Source organism: Lepidochelys olivacea, assembly GCF_965140295.1.
Source record: "Lepidochelys olivacea isolate rLepOli2 genome assembly, chromosome: 1".
In the NCBI taxonomy this organism is placed as follows: domain Eukaryota; kingdom Metazoa; phylum Chordata; order Testudines; family Cheloniidae; genus Lepidochelys; species Lepidochelys olivacea.
This window is the reverse complement of record NC_140411.1, coordinates 218,469,688-218,491,807: the sequence shown is the minus strand read 5'-3', so window position 1 is coordinate 218,491,807 and position 22,120 is coordinate 218,469,688. Positions and strand designations below refer to the sequence as shown.

Sequence of the window (22,120 nt, the reverse complement as noted above, 5' to 3'; positions counted from 1 at the left end):
ATAACACCTGTTTAGCCCTCAAATCCAGGGGAAGAAAAAAACAGCAAATCAAGTTGCAGGTTCTTGTGATGAAGTGTTCCCTCTGCCCCACTTCAGAGCCCAGTCAGGAGAACCCCACTGTACAACATTCTCCAGGCAGATCTAGCACGTCTTCAGCATTGGCTCAACACTCTCCCAGGAAGGGAATATCTCTAGAGGCCTCTAGAAGTCCCAGAAAAATGAGCTCTGACTCCCTTCTTGAGGAGTCTGCTTCCAAAAGGCCTCACTCTCCCAGTAGCTCGACCACATCAGAAGTTTGATGTCGCAACCCAGTACCGTAGAAGCGAAGAGTTCCTCCTGTACTGGCAGGGCCAGGAAACCCTATAGCTTATCTGAGAGCAAACATGGCTCCAAGAGAGCTTTGGTACCATCCGGAGAAGACAGGTATTCCATACAAAGAAGAATGGTACCATCGGACATAGCTTTACCCTGATGGGTTCATCGGTACCTCACAAAGCTCAGCCTCTGTCTTTGCTGGTGCCCACCTTGGAGTGCACAAAATCCTTGGTACTGTCTAGAGCTAGAGACAGTCAGAGCGCTACATTGGTACTGCCACACCATTCAGTACTGCAAGAATTTAGGTACTCAAAGGACCTATCTATGGCAGATGAACTGGAGTCTACAGAGCTTATGGGCACTGAGCGCCTCTCAGTACTGAGACTTCTGTGGTCTCTGAACCCACATACATCCTCAGTACTATCGGACTCACCACGCTTTTCCATGGGAACTCCTCCACTGGATAAAGAAGAAGATGATGGGGACCTCCCTTCACTATCTTTGATATCAGTCCAGGGCTCTCCTACTTATCCACACGAGAACCCCTTCTCTGATACCTGAAGAGACACAGAGAAATGAATTTTGGGGAAGACATCGTGGCTGTTGGGAACAACTTTGGATTCCACCCTCTCTTCTGCATAGGCCTCTGTGGCCATATTGGGATCCCTGGGGTGCTTACTGCCAACAATTCTCCAGGACCCTGAGCCCCACCCACCAGATGATAGGGAGATACCATCTTCCCCTCCCCAGAACATAGCTCAACAGAAGGAGGCATTTGAGGAACAGGATGCTAGGGCAGACAAAGAGGCTATCCCCCAAACTATTATCTCATCTTCTTCACTTGATGAGGTGGTAATGTCTCCTCCTCCGTCAATGGCTGATGATTTTTGGCAATTCCAGAACTTCATAAAAAGGGTGTCAGGCTCCCTAAAGATACCTCTCAAGGAGGTCAAAGAATTGCAGCACAAGTTGCTCAACATTCTTTGTTCAGCAACTCCAACCAGAGTTGACAGCCCTGTCAATGAAGCCCTTCTCAATCCTACAAAAATGATTTGGCATACTCAAGTGACCATACCACCAACATGCAAAGGGATGATAAAAAATATTATGTGCTCAATAAGGGCTCTGAATTCCTATTCTCCCACTGCCCTCCTAATTCTCTGGTGGTGGACGCAGTAAATGAGCAGGATAAATATCATAATAAGTCAGCCGCGTTTGACAAAGACCAGAAGTGCTTTGGACCTTTTAGGGAGAAATTCCTATTTATCTGCAACCCTAAAATTCCGTATTGTGAATTACCAGGCACTCATGGTGAAATATAATTACATGAACTATACAAAATTAATATCTTTACTTCAGCACTTTTCCTCAGACCAAATGGAACAGTTTCAAGCCACCATAGGAGTGACTTGTCTCCAATAAGAGACAAACTTGTTGAAAGTCTCTGGGTAAGGATAAAAGTGTAAAAAAGAAGGGTGATGTCATAATAGGAGTCAACTATAGACCTCTAACCAGGAAGAAGATGTGGATGAAGGTTTTTTTAAACAACTAACAAAATCATCTGAAGCACAGGACTTGGTGGTGATGGGGGACTTCAACTACCAAGATATCTGTTGGGAAAATAATATAGCAGGGCATAGATTATCCAACAAGTTCTTGGAATGTATTAGAGACAATTTTTTATTTCAGAGGTGGAGAAAGCAACTGGGGAAGAGGCTGTTCTAGATTTGATTCTGAGAAGTAGGGAGGAACTGGTTGAGAATTTGAAAGCGGAAGGCAGCTTAGGTAAAAGTGATCAAGAAATGGTAGAATTCATGATTCTAAGGAATGCTAAGAGGGAAAACAGCAGAATAGATAACGTATTTTGAGAGAGCAGACTTAAGAAACTCTGGGAGTTGGTAGGTAAGACCCATGGTAAGCAAGTCTAAGGGGAAAACAGTTTGAGATGGTTGGCAGTTTTTCAAAGAGTCATTATTAGAGCACAAGAGTAAACTATCCCACTGTGTAGGATAGATAGAAAGTAAGGCAAGAGACCACCCTGGCTTAACTAGGAGATCTTCAATGATCTGAAGCTCAAAAAAGAGTCCTACAAAAAGTGGAAACTACATCAAATTATGAAGAATGAATATAAAAAACAACACAAGCATGTGGGGACAAAATAAAAGCCAAAGCATAAAATGAGATTAAACTAGCTAGAGACATAAAGGGTAACAAGAAAACACTCTACAAATACATTAGAAGCAAGAAAAAGACCAAGGACAGGGTAGACCCGTTACTCAACGAGGGGGGAAAAATAACAACAGAAAATGTGGGGGTGGTGGAAGTGCTAAATGCCTTTTTTGTTTCAGTTTTCACCAAAAAGGTGACTAGAAATTGGACATAGAATCATAGAATATCAGGGTTGGAAGGGACCCCAGAAGGTCATCTAGTCCAACCCCCTGCTCGAAGCAGGACCAATTCCCAGTTAAATCATCCCAGCCAGGGCTTTGTCAAGCCTGACCTTAAAAACCTCTAAGGAAGGAGATTCTACCACCTCCCTAGGTAACGCATTCCAGTGCATCTAACACAGTGATCACCAGTGAAAATGAGGTAAGATCTGAGGCTAAAATAGGGAAAGAACAAGTTAAAATTACTTGTCTCTAGATCCGATGCAGCAGATGGAAAAGCGGTTCTCTCTTCAGTTCTGGGCTCCATTCCGTGGCTTCCTTCTCCCTGTGGGGATACGACTCAGGAGTCACCTGAAGGGGAGCACTGATTGAGGCACTACTCAAAGAAAGAGGAGAGATGACTCACCCTGTGCAATAAATGTAGTTCCTCGAAACGTGTCCCTGTGGGTGCTCCAATACCTGCCCTCCTGCCCCTCTGCTTTGGAGTTTGTGTTTCTACTTTTTGGTAGAGAAGGAAGTGAGGATGGTTCACCTGCGCAGCTCTATATAGCCTTGGTATGGGGCACGAGGTAGTGAACAAACACTGCTAACGAAAATCTCCAGTCGAAGGAACATGAGGCGAACGCACAACCCAAAGTTGAGTCCTAAGGCTGCACCTATCAAAGAACTAGTTACTACGCAGAGTAAGAAACCTCTCTTTTGTAACCTCTAGCATTCCTTGTGAGTCTCACAACAACAGCACCTAGGACCACCATTTCTCCACCTGCACCTCCAGTTGAGGAGAAAGTTCGCAAGTATTTCCCGGAAACCTGGATGTGGGATTTGTTTTCGGTTGGGTAAGTAGAGCAGTGCCATAACCAAAGATCCAGTCGGATTTTAGTGTTTTACAAAAGTGGGGGAAATTGCTGAGTCGCACACCTAAGAAAATGTTCAGATGCATATACTGTAGACCCTTTAACTACCAGACTGACAGAAATAGGGTTTGGTGGCTGAAATTTCAGTCAGTTTTCTTTTGTTAGATGTCCATGATCATAAGAGCTTGAATCCATTCACTGGAGGCTGGTGATGTATGAATGCAGAGAAACAAACCTGTTGTAGCATTATGACGTTTGTTTGGTATAAGAGTACAATATTATACTATCCTACTGCTGAGAGCAGCCTGTTTTAGCCCTCTAGGAACTGTCCTGCATTAGCCCCCACAGATGGACAGGATGAGCAGAGCTATTCTGTCTAACTCCTACAATTCTTTTGTTGTTTTCCTTTGTGTCTCAGTCTGGGTTCTGTTCAGATCACTGAGAAATAGGGCCCAGGTTCTGCTCACCCTGCCTGCTCTGGGGCAGCTGCCTCTAAATCCATCCTGTCCACCCATTGTCCTCATAGAAGACATCCCTGTTATTTACTTAGTCCACATAACATTCTCATTATACACATCTCTGGCAAAAATTGATTCTCTAGGGTCAACTCAACGGGTCTACCCTGTCATAGATTCATAGATATTTAGGTCAGAAGGGACCATTATGATAATCTAGTCTCACCTCCTGCACAACGCAGGCCACAGAATTTCACCCACCACTCCTGCAAAAAACCTCACACCTATATCTGTGCTATTGAAGTCCTCAAATCGTAGTTTAAAGACTTCAAGGACCAGAGAATCCTCCAGCAAGTGACCCGTGCCCCATGCTACAGAGGAAGGCGAAAAACCTCTAGGGCCTCTTCCAATCTGCCCTGGAGGAAAATTCCTTCCTGACCCCAAATATGGCGATTAGCTAAACCCTGAGCATATGGGCAAGATTCATCAGCCAGATACTACAGAAAATTCTTTCCTGGGTAACTCGGATCCCACCCCATCTAATATCCCATCACAGGCCATTGGGCCTATTTACCATGAATATTTAATTACCAAAACCATGTTATCCCATCATACCATCTCCTCCATAAACTTATCAAGTTTAATCTTAAAGCCAGATAGATCTTTTGCCCCCACTGCTTCCCTTGGAAGGCTATTCCAAAACTTCACTCCTCTGATGGTTAGAAACCTTCGTCTAATTTCTAGTCTAAATTTCCTGGTGGCCAGTTTATATCCATTTGTTCTTGTGTCCACATTGGTACTGAGCTTAAATAATTCCTCTCCCTCTCCGGTATTTATCCCTCTGATATATTTATAGAGAGCAATCATATCTCCCCTCAACCTTCTTTTAGTTAGGCTAAACAAGCCAAGCTCCTTGAGTCTCCTTTCATAAGACAGGTTTTCCATTCCTCGGATCATCCTAGTAGCCCTTCTCTGTACCTGTTCCAGTTTGAATTCATCCTTCTTAAACATGGGAAACCAGAACTGCACACAGTATTCCAGGTGAGGTCTCACCAGTGCCTTATATAACGGTACTAAAACCTCCTTATCCCTACTGGAAATACCTCTCCTGGTGCATCCCAAGACTGCATTAGCTTTTTTTCACGGCCATATCACATTGGCAGCTCATAGTCATCCTATGATCAACCAATACTCCAAGGTCCTTTTCCTCCTCCGTTACTTCTAATTGATGCGTCCCCAGCTTATAACTAAAATTCTTGTTATTAATCCCTAAATGCATGACCTTACACTTCTCACTATTAAATTTCATCCTATTACTATTACTCCAGTTTACTAGGTCATCCAGATCCTCCTGTAGGATATCCCTGTCCTTCTCTAAATTGGCAATACCTCCCAGCTTTGTATCATCCGCAAACTTTATTAGCAGACTCCCACTTTTTGTGCCAAGGTCAGTAATAAAAAGATGAAATAAGATTGGTCCCAAAACCGATCCTTGAGGAACTCCACTGGTAACCTCCCTCCAGCCTGACAGTTCACCTTTCAGTAGGATCCGTTGTAGTCTCCCCTTTAACCAATTCCTTATCCACCTTTCAATTTTCCTATTGATCCCCATCTTATCCAATTTAACTAATAATTCCCCATGTGGCACGGTATCAAATGCCTTACTAAAATCTAGGTAAATTAGATCCACTGCATTTCCTTTGTCTAAAAAATCTGTTACTTTCTCAAAGAAGGAGATCAGGTTGGTTTGGCACGATCCTTGGTCTTTCTCTTGCTTCTCATTTCCTACTGCTGGAGATGTAAATCTAGTTATCTATTGGCAGGTGATTTTCTCTTCTGTGATGAAGCATAGGGTTATTGTCTTAATAGTCACTGTGATGTCATCCACTAACTCAGCTACACTCATTCAGTGCAGAATCACTACTACTATGTGTTGTAAACTTGGCATAGATTTAGGGCTGCCAACTTTCTAATAGCACAAAACTGAACACCTTAGCCCTGTTCCTTCTCCAGGACCCCACCCACTGCCCCTTTCTCTGAGGTCCCACCCCTGCTCACTCAATTCCCCCTTCCTCCATGGCTCGCTCTCCCCCACCCTTACTCACTTTCGCTGGGGTGCGGGAGAGGGTGAGGTCTTTGGCTGGGGGTGCGGGCTCTGGTGTGGGGTCAGAGATGAGGGGTTTGAGGTGAAGGAGGGGGCTCTGAGTTGGAGTTGAGGGGTTTGGAGTGTGGGGGAGAGGGGCTCAGGGCTGGGGCAGGGGGTTGGTGTGTAGGAGGGGGTACGGGCTCTGGGAGGGGGCTCAGGGCTGGGGTAGTGGGTGTGAGCTCTGGCCGGATGGTGCTTACCTCAGGCGGCTCCGGTGGGCCCCCAATGGGCTAGCACCAACTCTGAGTTCTGACTTGCAGTCTGCTGACACAAATGCTGGCGCACTGCTCCAGTGCTGTGGTGTGCTCCGGCTGGCTGCATGGAGAGGCTCAGCCAGAGCAGGGATTCCTGTGCATGGCCTGAGGGGAGTCCAACACCAGCCGCCAGCGCAGGAAGGCTCAGGCTGGTAAATATCCAGCTGGGAGGGCACAAATGCTTTGCCTCCCCACCCCATGCCTAGTGCTGCTCATGGGCGGTGTCGCTGCGGCTTGCAGTGCTGGGTCTCCGCAGGATCCTCACTGCCAGGGTGGACCGGCCACAAGGGGGCTGTGCAGCACTGGCTGCCTCCCTCCGAGTTCCTCTTGGACATGGTGCTCGCCCTTCATTCTTCGCAGCCAGAAGTAGTGGCCTGGCTGGGGCTAGAAGCCATAGGTGGCGGTTCAGCCGGAGGATGAGTGACTGGGTGGCAAGCCGCCTAGGAGCTGGACTTGCTGGCCGCTTCCGGGAGCTGCGCGGAGCCATGGCAGGCAGGGAGCCTGCCTTAGCCCCGCTGCAGTGCTGACAGGAGCCGCCAGGGTCCCTTTTCAACAGGGCATTTGGGTCAAAAACTGGACACCTGGTAACCCTACATAGACTCGACAGGACAGGCCCCTAACGTGCCCTCACATTTTGACTGTCTTCCTAGCACACAGGAGTGGGAGTCACGGGACTTTGATTCTATTGCTTGGCTCTTCCACTAACTCTCCCTGCCCTTGGGCAAGTCACTTCACCTCTCTGTTCCTCGGTTTCCTCACCTGTGAAGTAGGAGTAATAATAATCACCTATGTTTGTAAAAAGGCTTTTAGATCCACAGGTGGTGAATGCTGTCTGTGAAAAGTGCCAGGCATCATTATTAATTAAATCTCTCTGGCTAGTGGCAGAATCTTGTTCTGTTGCTGTGAGCACCTGAGGCAGGGTACCCTCGCCCTAACTAAAGCCAGTCTGACTCATCAATAATCAGGGGCCAGAATTATTCCTGTCAGAAATTTTAACAGTGAAAGTTCCATCTCGGAGCTCTACAAGGCTGGGTGGGGAATTTAGAGATTCAAAGGTCATCTACAATTGAATCCAAGTTGACTTCAATGGAAGTTGAGGGTATTTAGTATTTTGCAGGATTGGATTATTTACTGATGTGTATAACACAATTGAACAGTGAGTTTTTGAAAATTCTGTCTATGGTATGAGTGAAGAACAGAGATGGGCCCAAGCCACAAAACTGGGGATGTGGGTTTGGATCCAGATTTCAAAGGCCCCATAGTTCAGGTTGTTCTGATTGCAGTCATTGGATTGGGTGCTTTGGGAATAAGGGCTCTATGCCTTCTTGAGACATGACCAGCTGGTGCCTTCTAGTAAAGGATTTTATTTCTGCATGGTTTTTCTCTCAGTCCCACTGGAAACAGGGATGTCCCAGTCACGGCGCCTGACACCATCACTGAGTGGAAAGCGGGGGCATTCTGCACATCAGAGGTGGGCTTTGGACTTGCCCCAACCACGAGCCTCCTGGCTTTCAAGCCTTTCTTTGTAGAGCCCACACTGCCATACTCTGTGATCCGGGGAGAGACTTTCACCCTGAAAGCTACTGTCTACAACTACCTGCTGCAGTGCATCAAGGTGAGTCCTGCTGGTGGCTCTGTAAGGAGTGAGGGGTCAGGGTGGGTGAGAGGTCACCTTGGTCCCTGACTCACCCTGGGAGCAGGTGGGCATAGCATGTTGCTCATCATCTCCTGGACTGTTTGCACCCACTGCTGTCCCTTAGATCAAAGTGGCCCTGGCTGAGTCCCCAAACTTCCAGTTGGAGCCATGTGAGGGTTGCGTCTACACCAGCTGCTTGTGTGCCAATGAAGCCAGGACATTTCATTGGAGAGTCACAGCTAAACAACTAGGTGAGGAGCATGGCGGGATGAGGGAGAAACAGCCAGGGAGGGGGCAATTGTGCCAATTACTGGACTTCAGTGCAGATTGCACTGGGTAGAAGAATGGAGTATATAGCCTTTTAGCTTTAGGGCATCAGTTGCCACCTAGCCTCAGGTCAGGGGCACTGGCAAGATCAGGAATGGGACAAAGCGCCATTCATCTCTAGGCCACTGGTTCCATTCATTGTCTCTGGTAGGTGACATCTATAGAAGTAATGGAGGGTGTTTTCCACAGGGGATGGCTGCTGGACAATCTGTCTTCTATTGTTTTTAGGGTCAGTGAACATCACCCTTAGCACAGAGGCCCTGGCCACCAAAGATCTCTGTGGAGGGGAGGTACCAGTTGTACCAGAGAGAGGACGGACAGATACACTGATCAAACCCCTTCTAGTCCAGGTCAGTTTGGGACTGGACTAAGCTCTTTTCTCATAGCTAAAGGGGAGTACATCTGAAATCATGTTTTGCTCAGCCCCCATACTCAGTGGGGTGAAGTTTGGGGTCTGAAATTGCCCCCTCTTATTTAGGGGAACTAACTGGCATCTGCAGGCCTGAGCCAGGGTCTAGCTGGGTCCCTCCAATAAGGATCAAAGGACATGCTTCATGCTTCTGAAGGAGATTACCTCTACTTTATGCCAACCTCGATCCCTTTGTGCCCACTTCTGCGGGCAACCTTATCCCCCTCATGCCCTGGCATCAGGGCTTGCCTTGTGTCCATTGATTCTGCCTCCTCTATGCCCCATCTGAGATGCTGGGATAACGGAATGCAGCCCCTCACGTAGGCCCTACTGCAGAGGCCCCTCGCCTGGGAATCAGCCTTGTCAGGAGCTCTGAGGTCCTTGAGTTGCATGGAGCAAGAAACCAGACAGATGTCTGAAAAGGAGGGCTTCTCACATAAGCCTGCCATGAAAACACATGTGGTTCATAACCTATTTGTAACCCTATGTCTCTCCTCCCTCCACTTCCTCTCTGGTCCCCAATGCTGCTGTCTCCTCCCCAATAGCCAGAGGGAGTTCTTGTGGAGAAGGCTCACAGCTCCTTGCTTTGCCCTAAAGGAGGTAGGTGGGCTGCTCAGATGGGAAAAAGGGGCATAAGCAGGTGGGTAGGGGGGCTCTGTTGCCCTGGGAAAGTTGGCTCAGGAGCAGCCTTTGTGTTTTATCTGAAGGAGGTAGGTAAGATCACATCTTGTCTGTGCAGGGCCCAGTGCAGGATTGTTCCTTGTTCTTCAGGGTTTTGTCCAGTCGTAGCTTTAAATGATTGAAGTAATGGGGCAGTCACCCTTTCCCTTGGGGGTCACGTTTCCACTGTACCACTGCAAGAAAATGCTTCCTCATATCCAGACTCAAATGTCTCCCTTTCACCTGACTTACCCCTTCTGAGGCCCCTTGCTAACCAATTCCTGGGTTTTCATAGACAGAGATCATGTCTGCTGCTTTGTCATCTTGGCCAAGCTATATAAGTTGATTCCAATTTGAAAGGCAATGGGAGCTCCCTCTGAATAAGGACAGCAGGACTGAGCCTATAATATAAATGTCCTTTCTGCTAGCATAAGGGTGAAAGCTCCTTCCCTTAGGCAACTAAATATAGCATAGATACAGCTCTGGACTGATCCAGTCTATAGGGAACAGTCCTGCATTGGCCCCTAGAGGATGGACAGGAGGGGATTTCAGAGCTTGGTTCCCATCTCCATGTTTTCCATGGTTTATGACAAGGCCATTAGCAGAGTTAGAGAGATCTAGAGGTCCAGGTAAATAGACTAAACATGCCTTTACCTCTGAGGTTTGAACTGTGATGGAGTCACTGAAGCAGGAAGAATCAGGGAGGTTGCTCTGGACAGTGTGGGCGGCAGGGGAGAAGGCTCTTGCACCCACAGTGGGGGAAATAAAGTGGAGGAAGAGAGAAGTGAGGGCTAGGTGAGTGGAGGGGGCAGGGAGGAGAGCAGAGGGGGGGTCTGTGGGGTCGGCTGGAAGTTCCGCTGCGGGGTACGTGAGATGCGGGAGCACAGCTGCCTCTAGTGGGAGAGTTTTCTGGGGATTTTGGAGGCCATTTTTTCTGATTCTCTTCCTGTTTGACACCTGGGTCTCAGTAACTCCAGCGCAGGATTCTGTGTCCCTGGAGCTGCCCCCGGATGTGGTTGAAGGTTCAGCGAGAGCCACCATCTCTGTCATGGGTAAGGAATTCGGCCCTGGGCGCCGTGGGCAGGGGGCTCTGAAATGACTCTGATCCAGACCCTACGTCTCTGAATATGGCCCTGGGGAAGCCCAAACCGTGAACCACCAAAACTTCCACTGATGTTTGACAAAGTCCAGGCCATTTTCCTCCCATTTCCATGGGGGCGTTTCGAGGTTCCAGCTGGGACTGGATGCACCAAAATACCCAGCAGGAGAGAGGCTGTTCTGCTTGTGGGAGCCTCTGGCAGTGACCAAAAACAGCAGCCGCTGCCCACAGGGGATTGCAGGAGGAAAGGCCTGGATCCCCCCACCCCGCCATCTCCTCTCCCTGGTGTGTCAGCCCTGAGAGGTTCCAGTAAAGTCCAAATTCTAGACACTGAGCTTCCGCGTTCTGATCCCAGCCCAGGCGCTGAATGCTGGGAAGGGAACCTTGCCCTCCCCACATCTAATGGACCATTCCACCAGTGAGAGGACCCACCTCTTGTTATAATGGAACAGTCCAACAGGGAGGTGGGAAAAGACCCTCCTTATAAAAGAATGCTCTACCCGAGAGGGAAAATACCGCCCCGCCCCTAAATTGCTTTAATGGTAAAATAACCCCCCGCACGCATGCACACAATGGAATGTTCTATCAGGGATGTGAAACAACCCGCCCTCTGAGAGTATTTGCAGTGGGAGGAGAAAATAACCCCCAGTGCAATGGAGCAGTCCCTTTCCCAGGGTAAAAATAAACCTTCACTGTAATAGAATATTCTATGGGGTGGAAAGACCCCATGCAGCAATGGAGTCCTCCCAAGGAAAGGAAAATACCCCTTAACGGAAGGTTCCACTAGGGTGAGAACATCATCTCCACCCCCATACTTCAGGCTGCAATTCCACCAGGGGACAGGGCTACCATCACCATGCTATAGGGTAGGGTGACCAGATGTCCCGATTTTATAGGGACAGTCCCAATTTTGGGGTCTTTTTCTTATTTAGACTCCTATTACCCTCCACCCCCACCCCTGTCCTGACTTTTCACACTTGCTGTCCGGTCACCCTACCATGCTATAATGGAACATTCCAACAGGAGAACTAACCTCCCTGCCTCTCAGCCTGTCAGGATTTATCCCGGTAGCACCATCTGGGTTTCTCTCTGCTTTGTCCCGCCCCGGCAGGGGACATCATGGGGACAGCGCTGCAGAACCTGGACCGGCTGGTGCAGATGCCCAGTGGCTGCGGGGAGCAGAACATGGTGCTGTTTGCCCCCATCATCTACGTGCTGCAGTATCTGGAGAAGACGGGGCAGCTGACCCCGGAGATCAGGCAGAGGGCGACGGGATTCCTGCGCAGCGGCAAGTATCCTGAGCCCAGCTCCAATAGTGTCCAATCTGGCACCGGCCATGCCAATAGCCCCTCTCCTGCACCTACCCTGTTCAAATCCATTCCTCTGTCTGGCACTCATGTAAATACCTGTAACAATGATCTTGTAAACACTTCATTACCCCCACTCAGTGACCACTCTGTAAATGTCCTCTCCCTGGCACTGGTGGGTGACAGTATAATTTTCTGCACTGCTCTCCAGGGTACCAGAGGCAGCTGCTCTATAAACACCATGATGGCTCCTACAGCGCATTTGGTACCATAGACCAGGAAGGTAACACCTGGTAAGTTCTGGGGTAGTTCTCTCATTCCCTGAAGGCGGGGAGCCGGGAGCCTATGAACTGGGGGAATTAGGTAGTCACTGACCCCTCAGGACTCTTCCCAGTGCTGCATGGGGAAGATTATATAAGATTATATGTCATGCTGTGAATTGTACATGCCCCCCTACTTCATGATAGGCCCATAGTGCCTCAGACAAGCCATGGGAATGCAGCCGCCTCTGGGATAGAGGACAGTAACCGGGCAGAGAAATGGGACTGAGCACATGACACAACAATGGGGGAGCGGTGCTCTGACCAAGGACTGACCTCCTCCTCCTGCTGCTCCCTCTTCCTCACTCACTCCTTTGCCTCTTGCTTTCTCTTTCTTCCTTCCTCTCTCCCTCTCTTTTATCCACATTCTCATTCACTCTGTCTCTGTTCTCTCCCTCTCCTCGTCCCCCTCTTCCACGCTCTCTCTCCCCACCCCTAGGCTGACAGCGTTTGTGGCCAAGTGCTTTGGCCAGGCCAGGCCATACATCTTCTTAGATGACAGGAACATCCGGGATGCACTGAGCTGGCTGCAGATTTACCAGTTGCCCAGCGGCTGCTTCAGGAGCGTGGGGAAGCTCTTCCACACAGCCATGAAGGTAATGATGTGGCGCCTGCCAGCCCCGCGCAGAACTCCACTGGCAGTCATGGGGCTTGACTCAGCTCGGCTTCCTTGACACTTCGTCCCTCTCTGCCTTGGGGGGTTTTCAGTTCAGGGGAGGGAGGGGATTCAGGGGCCTTTATAGGGATGGAGGGGAGGACACTGGTCCCCATCCTGCTTGAGCCCCTCTCCTAGCTCTGGGTGTTTGTGCTTCTTGCAGGGCGGCGTGGATGGGGAGGTGCCCCTGGCTGCCTACATCACTGCAGCACATCTGGAGATAGGGGAAGCACTGAATGTGAGTATTAGGGCCCTTCCATGTGCCACTCCTGCTCTCTGGACACCCTGAGTCCTGCAGAGCTGAGAGCTCAGTGCCGGCACTTCACTCACCTGCATGCCTTGCTGGGGTGGGCATGGGCAAGGCACTCCTTGGGGGAGGAGCTAGCACCTGCAGTCAAGAGGAGGGCACTGCTGGGGTAGGGAGAGAAGTCCAACCACTCCACAGGGAGGGCACTGCTGGGAAAAGCTCGCAGTGCCCCATGGGGAGCACATCACTGGGAGGGAGCTCATGTGGATGGAGTCCTGTTGCTTTTAATCACGCTAACATCCCAGTAGATTCCCAGCGGAGGTACAAGGCATTGACCTGGAATTTGGTGGCTATTTGTGGAGGGGTACCGATGTATACCCAGGCGAAGCAGCATGAGGATTGTCCCAGGTGCCAGCATCTGCCTTTGCATATCAACCCGTGTGCACTTGTACCTCTGTGTGTCAGCCTGCCTGTGTGTACGTACTCCCACACGTGTGCATGATTGTATGACTGTGCAGCCATTGCCAGTGTGTACTTTCTCCCCCCACAGAGCACCGTGGTGAACAAGGCCTTGAGCTGCCTCACTAGTGCCCTCCCCAACGTTACCAGCACCTACACGCAGGCACTGCTGGCCTACGCCTTTGCTCTGGCCCAGGACAACCAGCGCACACAGGAGCTGCTCACTAAACTAGACCAAAAAGCCATCAGAACAGGTACCAGGACTGCACAGCATTGACTGACACACAGAGATGGGGCATGCCAGGGAGAATGCGACAGATCAGAGCATGTGTCTTGCACCCCAACTCCTCCCGCCCCTGGCCTGTGTCTGGGCTCCCCAACCTGGGCTGTGACTGGACATTATGGCCCAGATCTTTTGAAAGAGCCCAGCTCCCATTTATGCAACAAAGCATTTGACCAAATTTTCAAAAGCACCTAGTCTGTTGGGAGCTGAGCTCTTTGAAAATCTGGCCGCAAGCATCACTATGGGAGCCTCATGGATCTGGCTGGATGTGCCCTTCTGAGCCACCTACCGAACTTCTGTGAGGGGAATCCAAGCCTCGGGGTTCCTGGGTCCCCAGGGCATTTTAAGCTTACAGAGCCTGAACAGTAAAGTACAGATCATAAAAAACAATAAACATCTGGAACTGTTTAATAATGGCCGTCGCTTTCTGTAATGTCTCACCCTTCCCTTCGCTGTCCTTAGGGACCATCAGTGGCCAGGGAGGAAGGCAGGGTGTCACCTGACTCAGGCAGGCTGTTACATGGTGGGTGTCAGCTTCTGGGTGACCTTGCCCTCTCTTGCTGCACACTTCCAGTCTGGCTCCCTCTGTTCTTGTGTGTCTCACTATGTAAACCCCACCCTTTGTTCTGTCTTTTGGGTAACTTTCTACTGCTCCTGCCTTCCTACCTGCATTCAGAAGGGAAAGCTAAAACTGGTTTTCTAAGGATGCAGCTACTTTTAAGCTTAACCTATTTGCAGTCTAAGTATTCCCCACTATCCATGTCTGCTGCATACCTGAACAGATCCTGTCAGCAGTGGTAGATCCACATATGTATAGGTGTGCATGATGCAGCAGTATTTCATAATACAACTTCACAATATCAAGCAGAATTCGTAAGTTGTACAGAGATATTCCCAATTCATCACAGTGAAGTGCTGGGCTCTTTTGGGAGTAAACCCTTATTTAGGTGCCTAAATGGAAGTTGAGTTCTTTGAAAATCTGGTCCAGTGTGTGCAGGGCTGTGATATGCCAGGCAGAGGAACTGGGTAGGGAACAAGCTAAAAGAATCATATTCGTTACTCGTCTGTGTGGCTGCGTGGGGGGCATTTATCTGGTGGCCTGGGTGGCTGTCCACCTTGCACTGGGTAGTGGCCATTTCCTGAGCAATCTGGGTAGCCTCTTGTGTAGGTAGTTTTGGTGTATTTACCTAGCAGTGTGTGTAACTGCAGGTATTTGATGTACAAGGTATTTACCTAGGAACTTGGGTCCTTCTGGTGTAATATGCAGCGATGGGTTTGTCACATAGCAACCCAGGTAGTTGAGAGGTATTTTCCCAGTGTTCTGTGCCACCCCAGGCAGTGGGACCCTCCCCCTCTATGGGAACTAGAGTGAAGGGTTTGGCTGATTGAGTCACATTTACCCCATAGCAACTCTTACATCATCCAAGGCCTGAGGATTTCTCTCTCAATAGCCTCCTGTTTTATTCTCCCTTTCCCAGGAGGGCAGATTCACTGGAGCCAGGCCCCCTCCCTGCCACCTAGTGCTGGTGTGTGGTCCCAGCCCCAGTCGGTGGACGTGGAGCTGACGTCCTACGTGCTCCTGGCCCTGCTCTCCAAGCTGAACGTCACTGGGGCTGACGTTGGCACAGCCTCGGGCATTGTGGCCTGGCTCACCAAGCAGCAGAACGCCTATGGTGGCTTCGCTTCCACGCAGGTAACACAGGCCTGACGGCTGAGGGAGGTGATCGGCCGTGATCCCACTGGAGATGGAGTCTCTGTGTTGCGGCTGTGGGAATATGACAGTTATCAGTGTTCTGGGGTGTGCATACCTCTGGGTGCAGGGACTGGGAGAATGAATCCTGGAGCTAGTGCCCTGGAGTGCAAAGGTACACTGAAGCAGTGAATCCTGATTTCAGTGCCCTCAATTGCTGAGATCCTACTGTTCTGTGTGTTTTACACTTCTGGCTCCAAAGAGCACCCCTTTCTGTCTCACATACAAACAGTGAGATGACTGTCTGTCTCTCCCCAGGACACGGTGGTTGCCCTGCAGGCTTTGGCCAAATACGCGGCCCTGACGTACAGCGAGAAGGGAGACTTGGAGGTGATAGTGAAGTCCAAGGGGAGCTTTGAGAGGGAGTTCCAGGTCACCCACAAGAACCGGCTGCTCCTGCAGCAAGCGCTGCTAACAGAAATCCCCGGAGAGTTCGCAGTGCAGGCCCAGGGCAGCGGCTGCGTCTATGCCCAGGTGAGACGCCCCTTCCATGGGGAGGGATGTAGCCCCCATGGGTGCCCCTCTTGCAGGGCCTGATCCACAAAACACATTGTCATGGTCAAAGAGAGCCATTTCCCTTGCTTACTCAGCAGCCAGGTCCCGGGGGATGCTCAGGCACATGGAGGGCTGACTAACAGCAGCTTTCCTTACCATCCCCTTCCCCACTGCTGTACCCCTGCACCCCAAGGGTGATCCTGTGACAAAATGTGGGTAAACATGAGGATGGCTGGTCTCACGCTGCTCCCAGGGTGCTAGGGGAACTGGAGATTGTGTGTAGGTGTGATGTTTGCCCCTTAAGGAGAAGAACCCAAGTCCCAGCTATACGAGATGAGATCTCCTATAGCTCTTGTGCTAGAGGCCTGTGTTCCTGGGACTGAAACATCAGGGTTCTAGCCCAGCTCCCCATGTGTGGTTTATGTAGTTGTTGTGTCTGGGGTTTAAGGATCTGAGCAGTAACTAGAGCCAGTGGAAGAGCATGAAATGTGATTAGGGAACCCAAGTGATGAGTTGGGTTCACTCTGATCCATGAGGACTTACTGGTGAGGATATGGGCAGGTATTAATGAAAATGGTCCAAATCTTGTCAGTTTTAAAAAGGATGTTGACAAATTGGAGCAGGTTCAAAAAAGAGCTACAAGAATGACCTGTGGCCTTGAAAGCCTTCCTTTGCCATGAAAGACTAAAGAAGCTCAATCTATTTAGTTTATCCAAGAGAAGGCTAAGAGGTGACTTGATCACCGTCCACAAGTACCCATGTGGGCAGCAGACTTCTGATAGTAGAGGACTCTTCTATCTAGCAGACAGAGGTATAACAAGATGCAATGGCTAGAAGCTGAAGCTAGTCAATTCACTTTAGAAACCAGGTGCAAATTTTTACCAGTGAGGGTGATTAAACATTGGAACGATTTATGAAGGGATGGGATGGATTCTCCATCACTGGCAGTCTTTCAATCCAGAATGGCTATCTTTCTCACAGACATGCTGTAGCTCAAACAGCAGTTACGGGCTTGCTGTAGCAATTACTGGGTGAGGTTCTATGGCCTGTGTCATGCAGGATGTAAGATGAGATGGTCATAGTGGCCCTTTCTGGCCCTAAAATCTAGGAAACTACTAAACCTTTATCTCCAAATGATGATCCAACTAAAATTCTCTGTAGCAGCCTGTCTCTTTCCTCTGCAGACCGTGCTGAGGTACAACGAGCCTCCCCCACAGGTCTCTGTGACCTTCTCTCTGCGCGTCACCACTCAGCTGATCGACTGCGCCAAGGGTGACATGCGCGTCGTCACTGTCCGCATCCATGTCAGGTGACCCCGAGATTTCTCCTGTGTATGCACCGCTGCCCTGGGACGCACCCCTTATCTGGAGCAGATGAGGGAGTGTCAGAGAGCTGGTTGGGTTTAGTGGCTGGGAGGGAGGGACTGCACGTTTTGAAGAGGAAGGGGTGGAGGACGAATTTGGCAGCTGTGAGGGAAGGGGGAGGAAGGGACCAGGTGCTTCTGGGAGAGGCTGTAACCATGAAGTGTGGTTGGAGTTGACTTGCCTGTTGGTGGTGGGAGGAGGAAGGAAAGGTGCCCCTTTAACATCCTCCTAGAGAGAGAGAGCTGTGGGGAGATACAGAGAGGGGAGTTGCTGGGGGAGAAACGAGGGTGGGGGGGACGGGACCTGTGTCTGTTCAAAGCAGGGAAATCATCTTAAACATCCTCCTACAGCAAGCAGTGTATGCCAAGGGACCATCCAGGGCCTGGTGCCTGCATGAGGAGGAAAGATGGGGTATGGAGGCGGTGGAGGAAGATTTATAGCCTCATTTAGCCCCTGCTCATGGGGTCTTTGACCATCTGCATCCTTCCTCTCTCCCCCTGCCCCAGCTACATCGGGAGCAGAGTCACTTCCAACATGGTGATTGTGGAGGTTTCCCTATTGTCCGGATTCAGCCTTACTTCAGGCTCCCGCACATCAGTAAGGCACCTGGGGAGCAGAATGGGGGCATGGCGAAAGGGGCCCATCTGGTCAGTGCTGGTGGGATCTATCCTTAGCCAGGGGGAGGAGGCAGGATGATGTCACCTCCTGACTCCCTCGGACATTTAAACCCCAAAGCTGGGTGTAGAGCCCCAGACACATGCCTTGAGAAGGAGCCCAGTCCCAATGACCCAAGCAGATCCCTGTCCCTCATCTCACAGGAGCTGAGCGACCATGTGGAGAGATCAGCCCTAATGGGAGGGGGGAGAGCTCTGAGGAGGGCCCGGCTAGGGGAGGGGTAATAAGAGTCCATCTACTTTCTGGCTATAGGGGTTGCCAACAGGGAGGCTGCTCGTGGCCTAGTGGGGGGAACATTTCAATAGGAATTCTCACCCTCGCCCCCTCAGAGACCCCACTCAACCATTACCTTTCCTCTTCTCTCCTGTTCCAGTTGCAGAGCAGTCCCCTGGTGAGGAAAACGGAGGTGAGCCAGAGCGGTGTCTCCATCTACTTGGACCAGGTAGGTCTGATTTGAGATCAGGACAGGAATAGCAGGGGGGCTGCAGGGCAGGACTGAGGGGGACTGGCAGAGCGGTGTGGGGAGCCCTGGAATGGAATAGCAGGGGGGCTGCAGGGCAGGGCTGGGGGGCATTGGCAGAGCGGGGTGGGGAGCCCTGGAATGGAATAGCAGGGGGGCTGCAGGGCAGGGCTGGGGGTCATTAGACAAGGCTTTCCACGGGTAGCCCTATCACAGCACCTGAGTTCCTGATTCTCATTAAATTCCTGCCCAGACTCCAGCAGAAGTAGCACAGTCAGTCTCTGGAGCCAAATTTAGGGAAGTAATGAAATAAACAGCTCACCAGTGAAGCATCTCCTCTCCCTCCAACCCCCCACCCCCAGCTGAGCAATACGACTCAGACATATGCCCTGCAACTGGAACAGGAGATCGAGGTGATCAACCTGAAGCCAGGACACATCAGAGTCTACGACTACTACCAGCCAGGTGGGTTGCTGAGCTGCTGGGGCATCTGGGCCGGCGAGGAGGGGGTGTCTCTGTGCAGGTATAACTTGGATTCCTTGTCTCCCTGTGCAGAGGAGCAGGCCCTGGCTAATTACAGTGCCATCTGCAGCTGAGGTAGGTGTGAAGTCCATGGACGTGACTCTCTGCTCCCCTCCCTTCCCCCTCTGTGCATCTGGCACTAGCCTCTGTGCCCCTCACACAATGGCCCCCCCCAGGTTGGCACGATGGCCCCTCCTGCTACCAGGAACAGCCCCCAGTGTCTCTGCGCTGGAAATGTCTGCCTTCCCAGCTCTCAGGGGCTCCCTCTCCCCTGTCGTACTGAGCTTTGCAGTGGAGTCTTTAGTATACTCCCCACGCGACAGGGCATGGTCCTGGGGCAGGCACCACACCAATGACAGCAGAGGGACCTTGCTACCAAACGTTAGACCTTTATAATGTGCTCCTCATGGGGCTGTGCATGGGGGACGTCTGGGAGCTTCGGCTAGTGCAGAACATGGCTGCCCCTGCGTTGCGTGGTGTGTCATGTCTGACATCAATACTCCATGATCACCCTGGCTCCAAGTAGTGTGCCCATGTGGAGTTCGTGGTGCTAGATCAGAGGTGGGCAAACTACGACCTGCGGGCCACATCCGGCCCGCGAGACCCTCCTGCCCAGCCCCTGAGCTCTTGGCCCCGGAGGCTAGCCCTCAGCCCCTCCCCCGCAGCCTCAGCGTGCCGTGCTGCCAGTGTAGTGTATTAAACTGCTCCCGCGTAGGAATGTGCTACCGGTCGCAGTTGCGGAGAGCAATTTACTACACTGCACTAAAGCAACGCTCTGGGTGGCGCGGCTGTAACGCCGCCAGCCACCGGTGCTCTGTGCTGCGCGGTAAGGGGTCACGGAGCGGGGGGGGAGGGGGGTTTGAATAGAGAGCAGGGGAGTCAGGGTGGTGGTCAGGGGCGGGGGGGTCGATGGGGGGGGGCTAAATAGGGGCAGAGGTCCTGGGGGGCAGTCAGGAAGGAGTGGGGGTTGTATGAGGTGGTAGGGGGCAGTCAGGGGAAGGCATTCCGGGGGCAGTCAGGGGACAGGGAGTGGGGGTGGGGGCGAATGATGGGGGCAGGGATCCTGGGGGGGCTGTCAGGGAACAGGGGGGGTTGGATGGGGCAGGAGTTCCGGGGGGGGCCGTCGGGGGGGCAAGAAGTGGGCGGGGGCACAGCCTGGCACAGCCTCCCCTAACTGGCCCTCCATACAATTTCCGAAACCTGATGTGACCCTCAGGCCAAAAAGTTTGCCCGCCCCTGTGCTAGATCATGGTGAAGAAAGTGCTAAATGGTTTGGTACCTGGCTCCCAGAGAGCCCCATTTCACTTTCTGGGCCATTCTGCTGCAGCTGAGAGAGCAGAGTCATTGGAGCTGGAACTCCTTCCGATTAAATGAGAGGGGTATTCTCATTGCGAGCCCACAGCTCTGGAATTCACTTCCCACCCCCGAGTCTGAACAGCTAAGTTCACCTTCCAGACACACTGCAAAGCCCATGCCCCTTTTTCGTATCAGCTCATAGAGGGTTCCTGCATGGAGATGGAAGAGAGTGGATGGTGATTTGGGTGGTATTATAATTCCTTGCTCTCTGTCTCTCTCTCTATGCTCAGTATCATCTCTTCAGTCTCACCATCTCAGTCTGCTTTACTCTCATTTTATCTCTGATCCACTCCCCTTCCTAATTGTCTCCTAGGTGATCTCCCCCTTTCTGTTCCAGCACACAGGGAGGAAGATGTCAGATGGAAGTCGGGCTCCCAGCAGCAGGCCCTGCCCCCATTCAGCAGGATTCCTGAGCTGTCCTTGCTGGATCGAGGGGACAAGGGGCTGGGACATTGGCACTGGGTGGGTGGGGGATCTCCATGGGCTTCATATTGGATTGCAGGACTAGGCTCAGGCTAACATTCCTCGCCCCAGTAGCCATTTCCTGGTGAATTTTTTTGTGTGTCTGATTATTTTTGATCATTTGAATCTGGGAATTTTCTTGAGTCTGAAAAGAATAAAAATAAAATGGAAATCACATACCCCAGACACTGCGGTATTTGATTGGTCTCCATAACAACAGTCATCCCAGAAGAAATTTGTGGGTAATTTGTGAGGCTGACGCTACTGGTGTGTCCCTGACATTCACTTCTGTTCTCCCAGTGATAATTTCATAGATTCATAGGCCAGAAGGGAACCATTGTGATCATCTAGTCTGATCTAGTGTATAACTCAAGCCATAGAACTTCCCAGAAATAATTCCTAGACCGGATCTTTTAGAAAAAAAACATTCAATCTTGATTTAACAATTGTCAGTGATGAAGAATCCACCACAATCCTCGGTAAATTGTTCCAATTGTTCATTAATCCCACTGTTAAAAATGTATGCCTTATTTCCAGTCTAAATTTGTCTAGCTTCAATTTATAGCCATTGGAGCATGTTATACCTTTCTGTGCTAGGCTGAAGAGTCCATTATTAAATATTTGTTCCCCGTGTCGATATTTATAGGCTGTAATTGAGTTATCCCTTAATTTTCTCTTTAAGCTTTAATAGATTAAGCTTTTTGAGTCTATTTTCTGATCCTTTAGTCATTCTTATAGCTCTTCTCTGAACCCCCTTCAATTTATTAACAACCATCTTGAATTTTGGGCACCAGAACTGGACACAGTATTCCAGCAGCGATCTCACCAGCCCCAAATATGGAGGTAAAATAACCTTTTTACTGCTACTCGAGATTCCCCTGTTTATGCATTCCAGGATCACGTCAGCTTTTTTTGCCATCACACTTGGAGTGCATGTTCAGTTGATTATCCATCACAACCCCCAGATCTTTTTCAGTCGCTGTTTCCCAGGATAGAGTCCCGCATCCTGTAAATAGGGCCTACATTCTTTGTTCCTATATGTACACATTTACATTTAGCTGTGCTAAAATACATATTATTTGCTTGCATCCAGTTTACCAAGCAATCCAGACAGCTCTGAGCCAGTGACCTCACCTCTTCATTATTTACCACTCTCCCAATTTATGTCATCTGCCAACTTTATCAGTGATGATTTTGTTTTTTTCCAGATCATTGATAAAAAA

General features: G+C 50.4%; 1 protein-coding gene across 1 annotated transcript in view; it reads left to right on the top strand.

The window, feature by feature from the left end:
* LOC311521021 (alpha-2-macroglobulin-like protein 1) overlaps positions 1 to 21,555 on the top strand; it is a gene marked incomplete at its 5' end in the record, with an annotated part of 37,297 nt that extends 15,742 nt beyond the window's left edge. Inside the window, 18 exons of the mRNA XM_084629091.1 lie at positions 3,478 to 3,538; positions 7,801 to 8,026; positions 8,172 to 8,298; positions 8,603 to 8,724; positions 9,329 to 9,383; positions 10,412 to 10,495; positions 11,654 to 11,830; positions 12,061 to 12,142; positions 12,609 to 12,765; positions 12,988 to 13,062; positions 13,622 to 13,784; positions 15,292 to 15,506; positions 15,822 to 16,037; positions 17,243 to 17,367; positions 17,929 to 18,019; positions 18,471 to 18,539; positions 18,920 to 19,022; positions 20,749 to 21,555. Of these exons, the coding sequence (XP_084485217.1) occupies positions 3,478 to 3,538; positions 7,801 to 8,026; positions 8,172 to 8,298; positions 8,603 to 8,724; positions 9,329 to 9,383; positions 10,412 to 10,495; positions 11,654 to 11,830; positions 12,061 to 12,142; positions 12,609 to 12,765; positions 12,988 to 13,062; positions 13,622 to 13,784; positions 15,292 to 15,506; positions 15,822 to 16,037; positions 17,243 to 17,367; positions 17,929 to 18,019; positions 18,471 to 18,539; positions 18,920 to 19,022; positions 20,749 to 20,954 (2,354 nt within the window). The 3' untranslated portion in view covers positions 20,955 to 21,555. The remainder of the gene's footprint in view (positions 1 to 3,477; positions 3,539 to 7,800; positions 8,027 to 8,171; positions 8,299 to 8,602; positions 8,725 to 9,328; positions 9,384 to 10,411; positions 10,496 to 11,653; positions 11,831 to 12,060; positions 12,143 to 12,608; positions 12,766 to 12,987; positions 13,063 to 13,621; positions 13,785 to 15,291; positions 15,507 to 15,821; positions 16,038 to 17,242; positions 17,368 to 17,928; positions 18,020 to 18,470; positions 18,540 to 18,919; positions 19,023 to 20,748) is intronic.
* Positions 21,556 to 22,120: the final 565 nt, after the last annotated feature.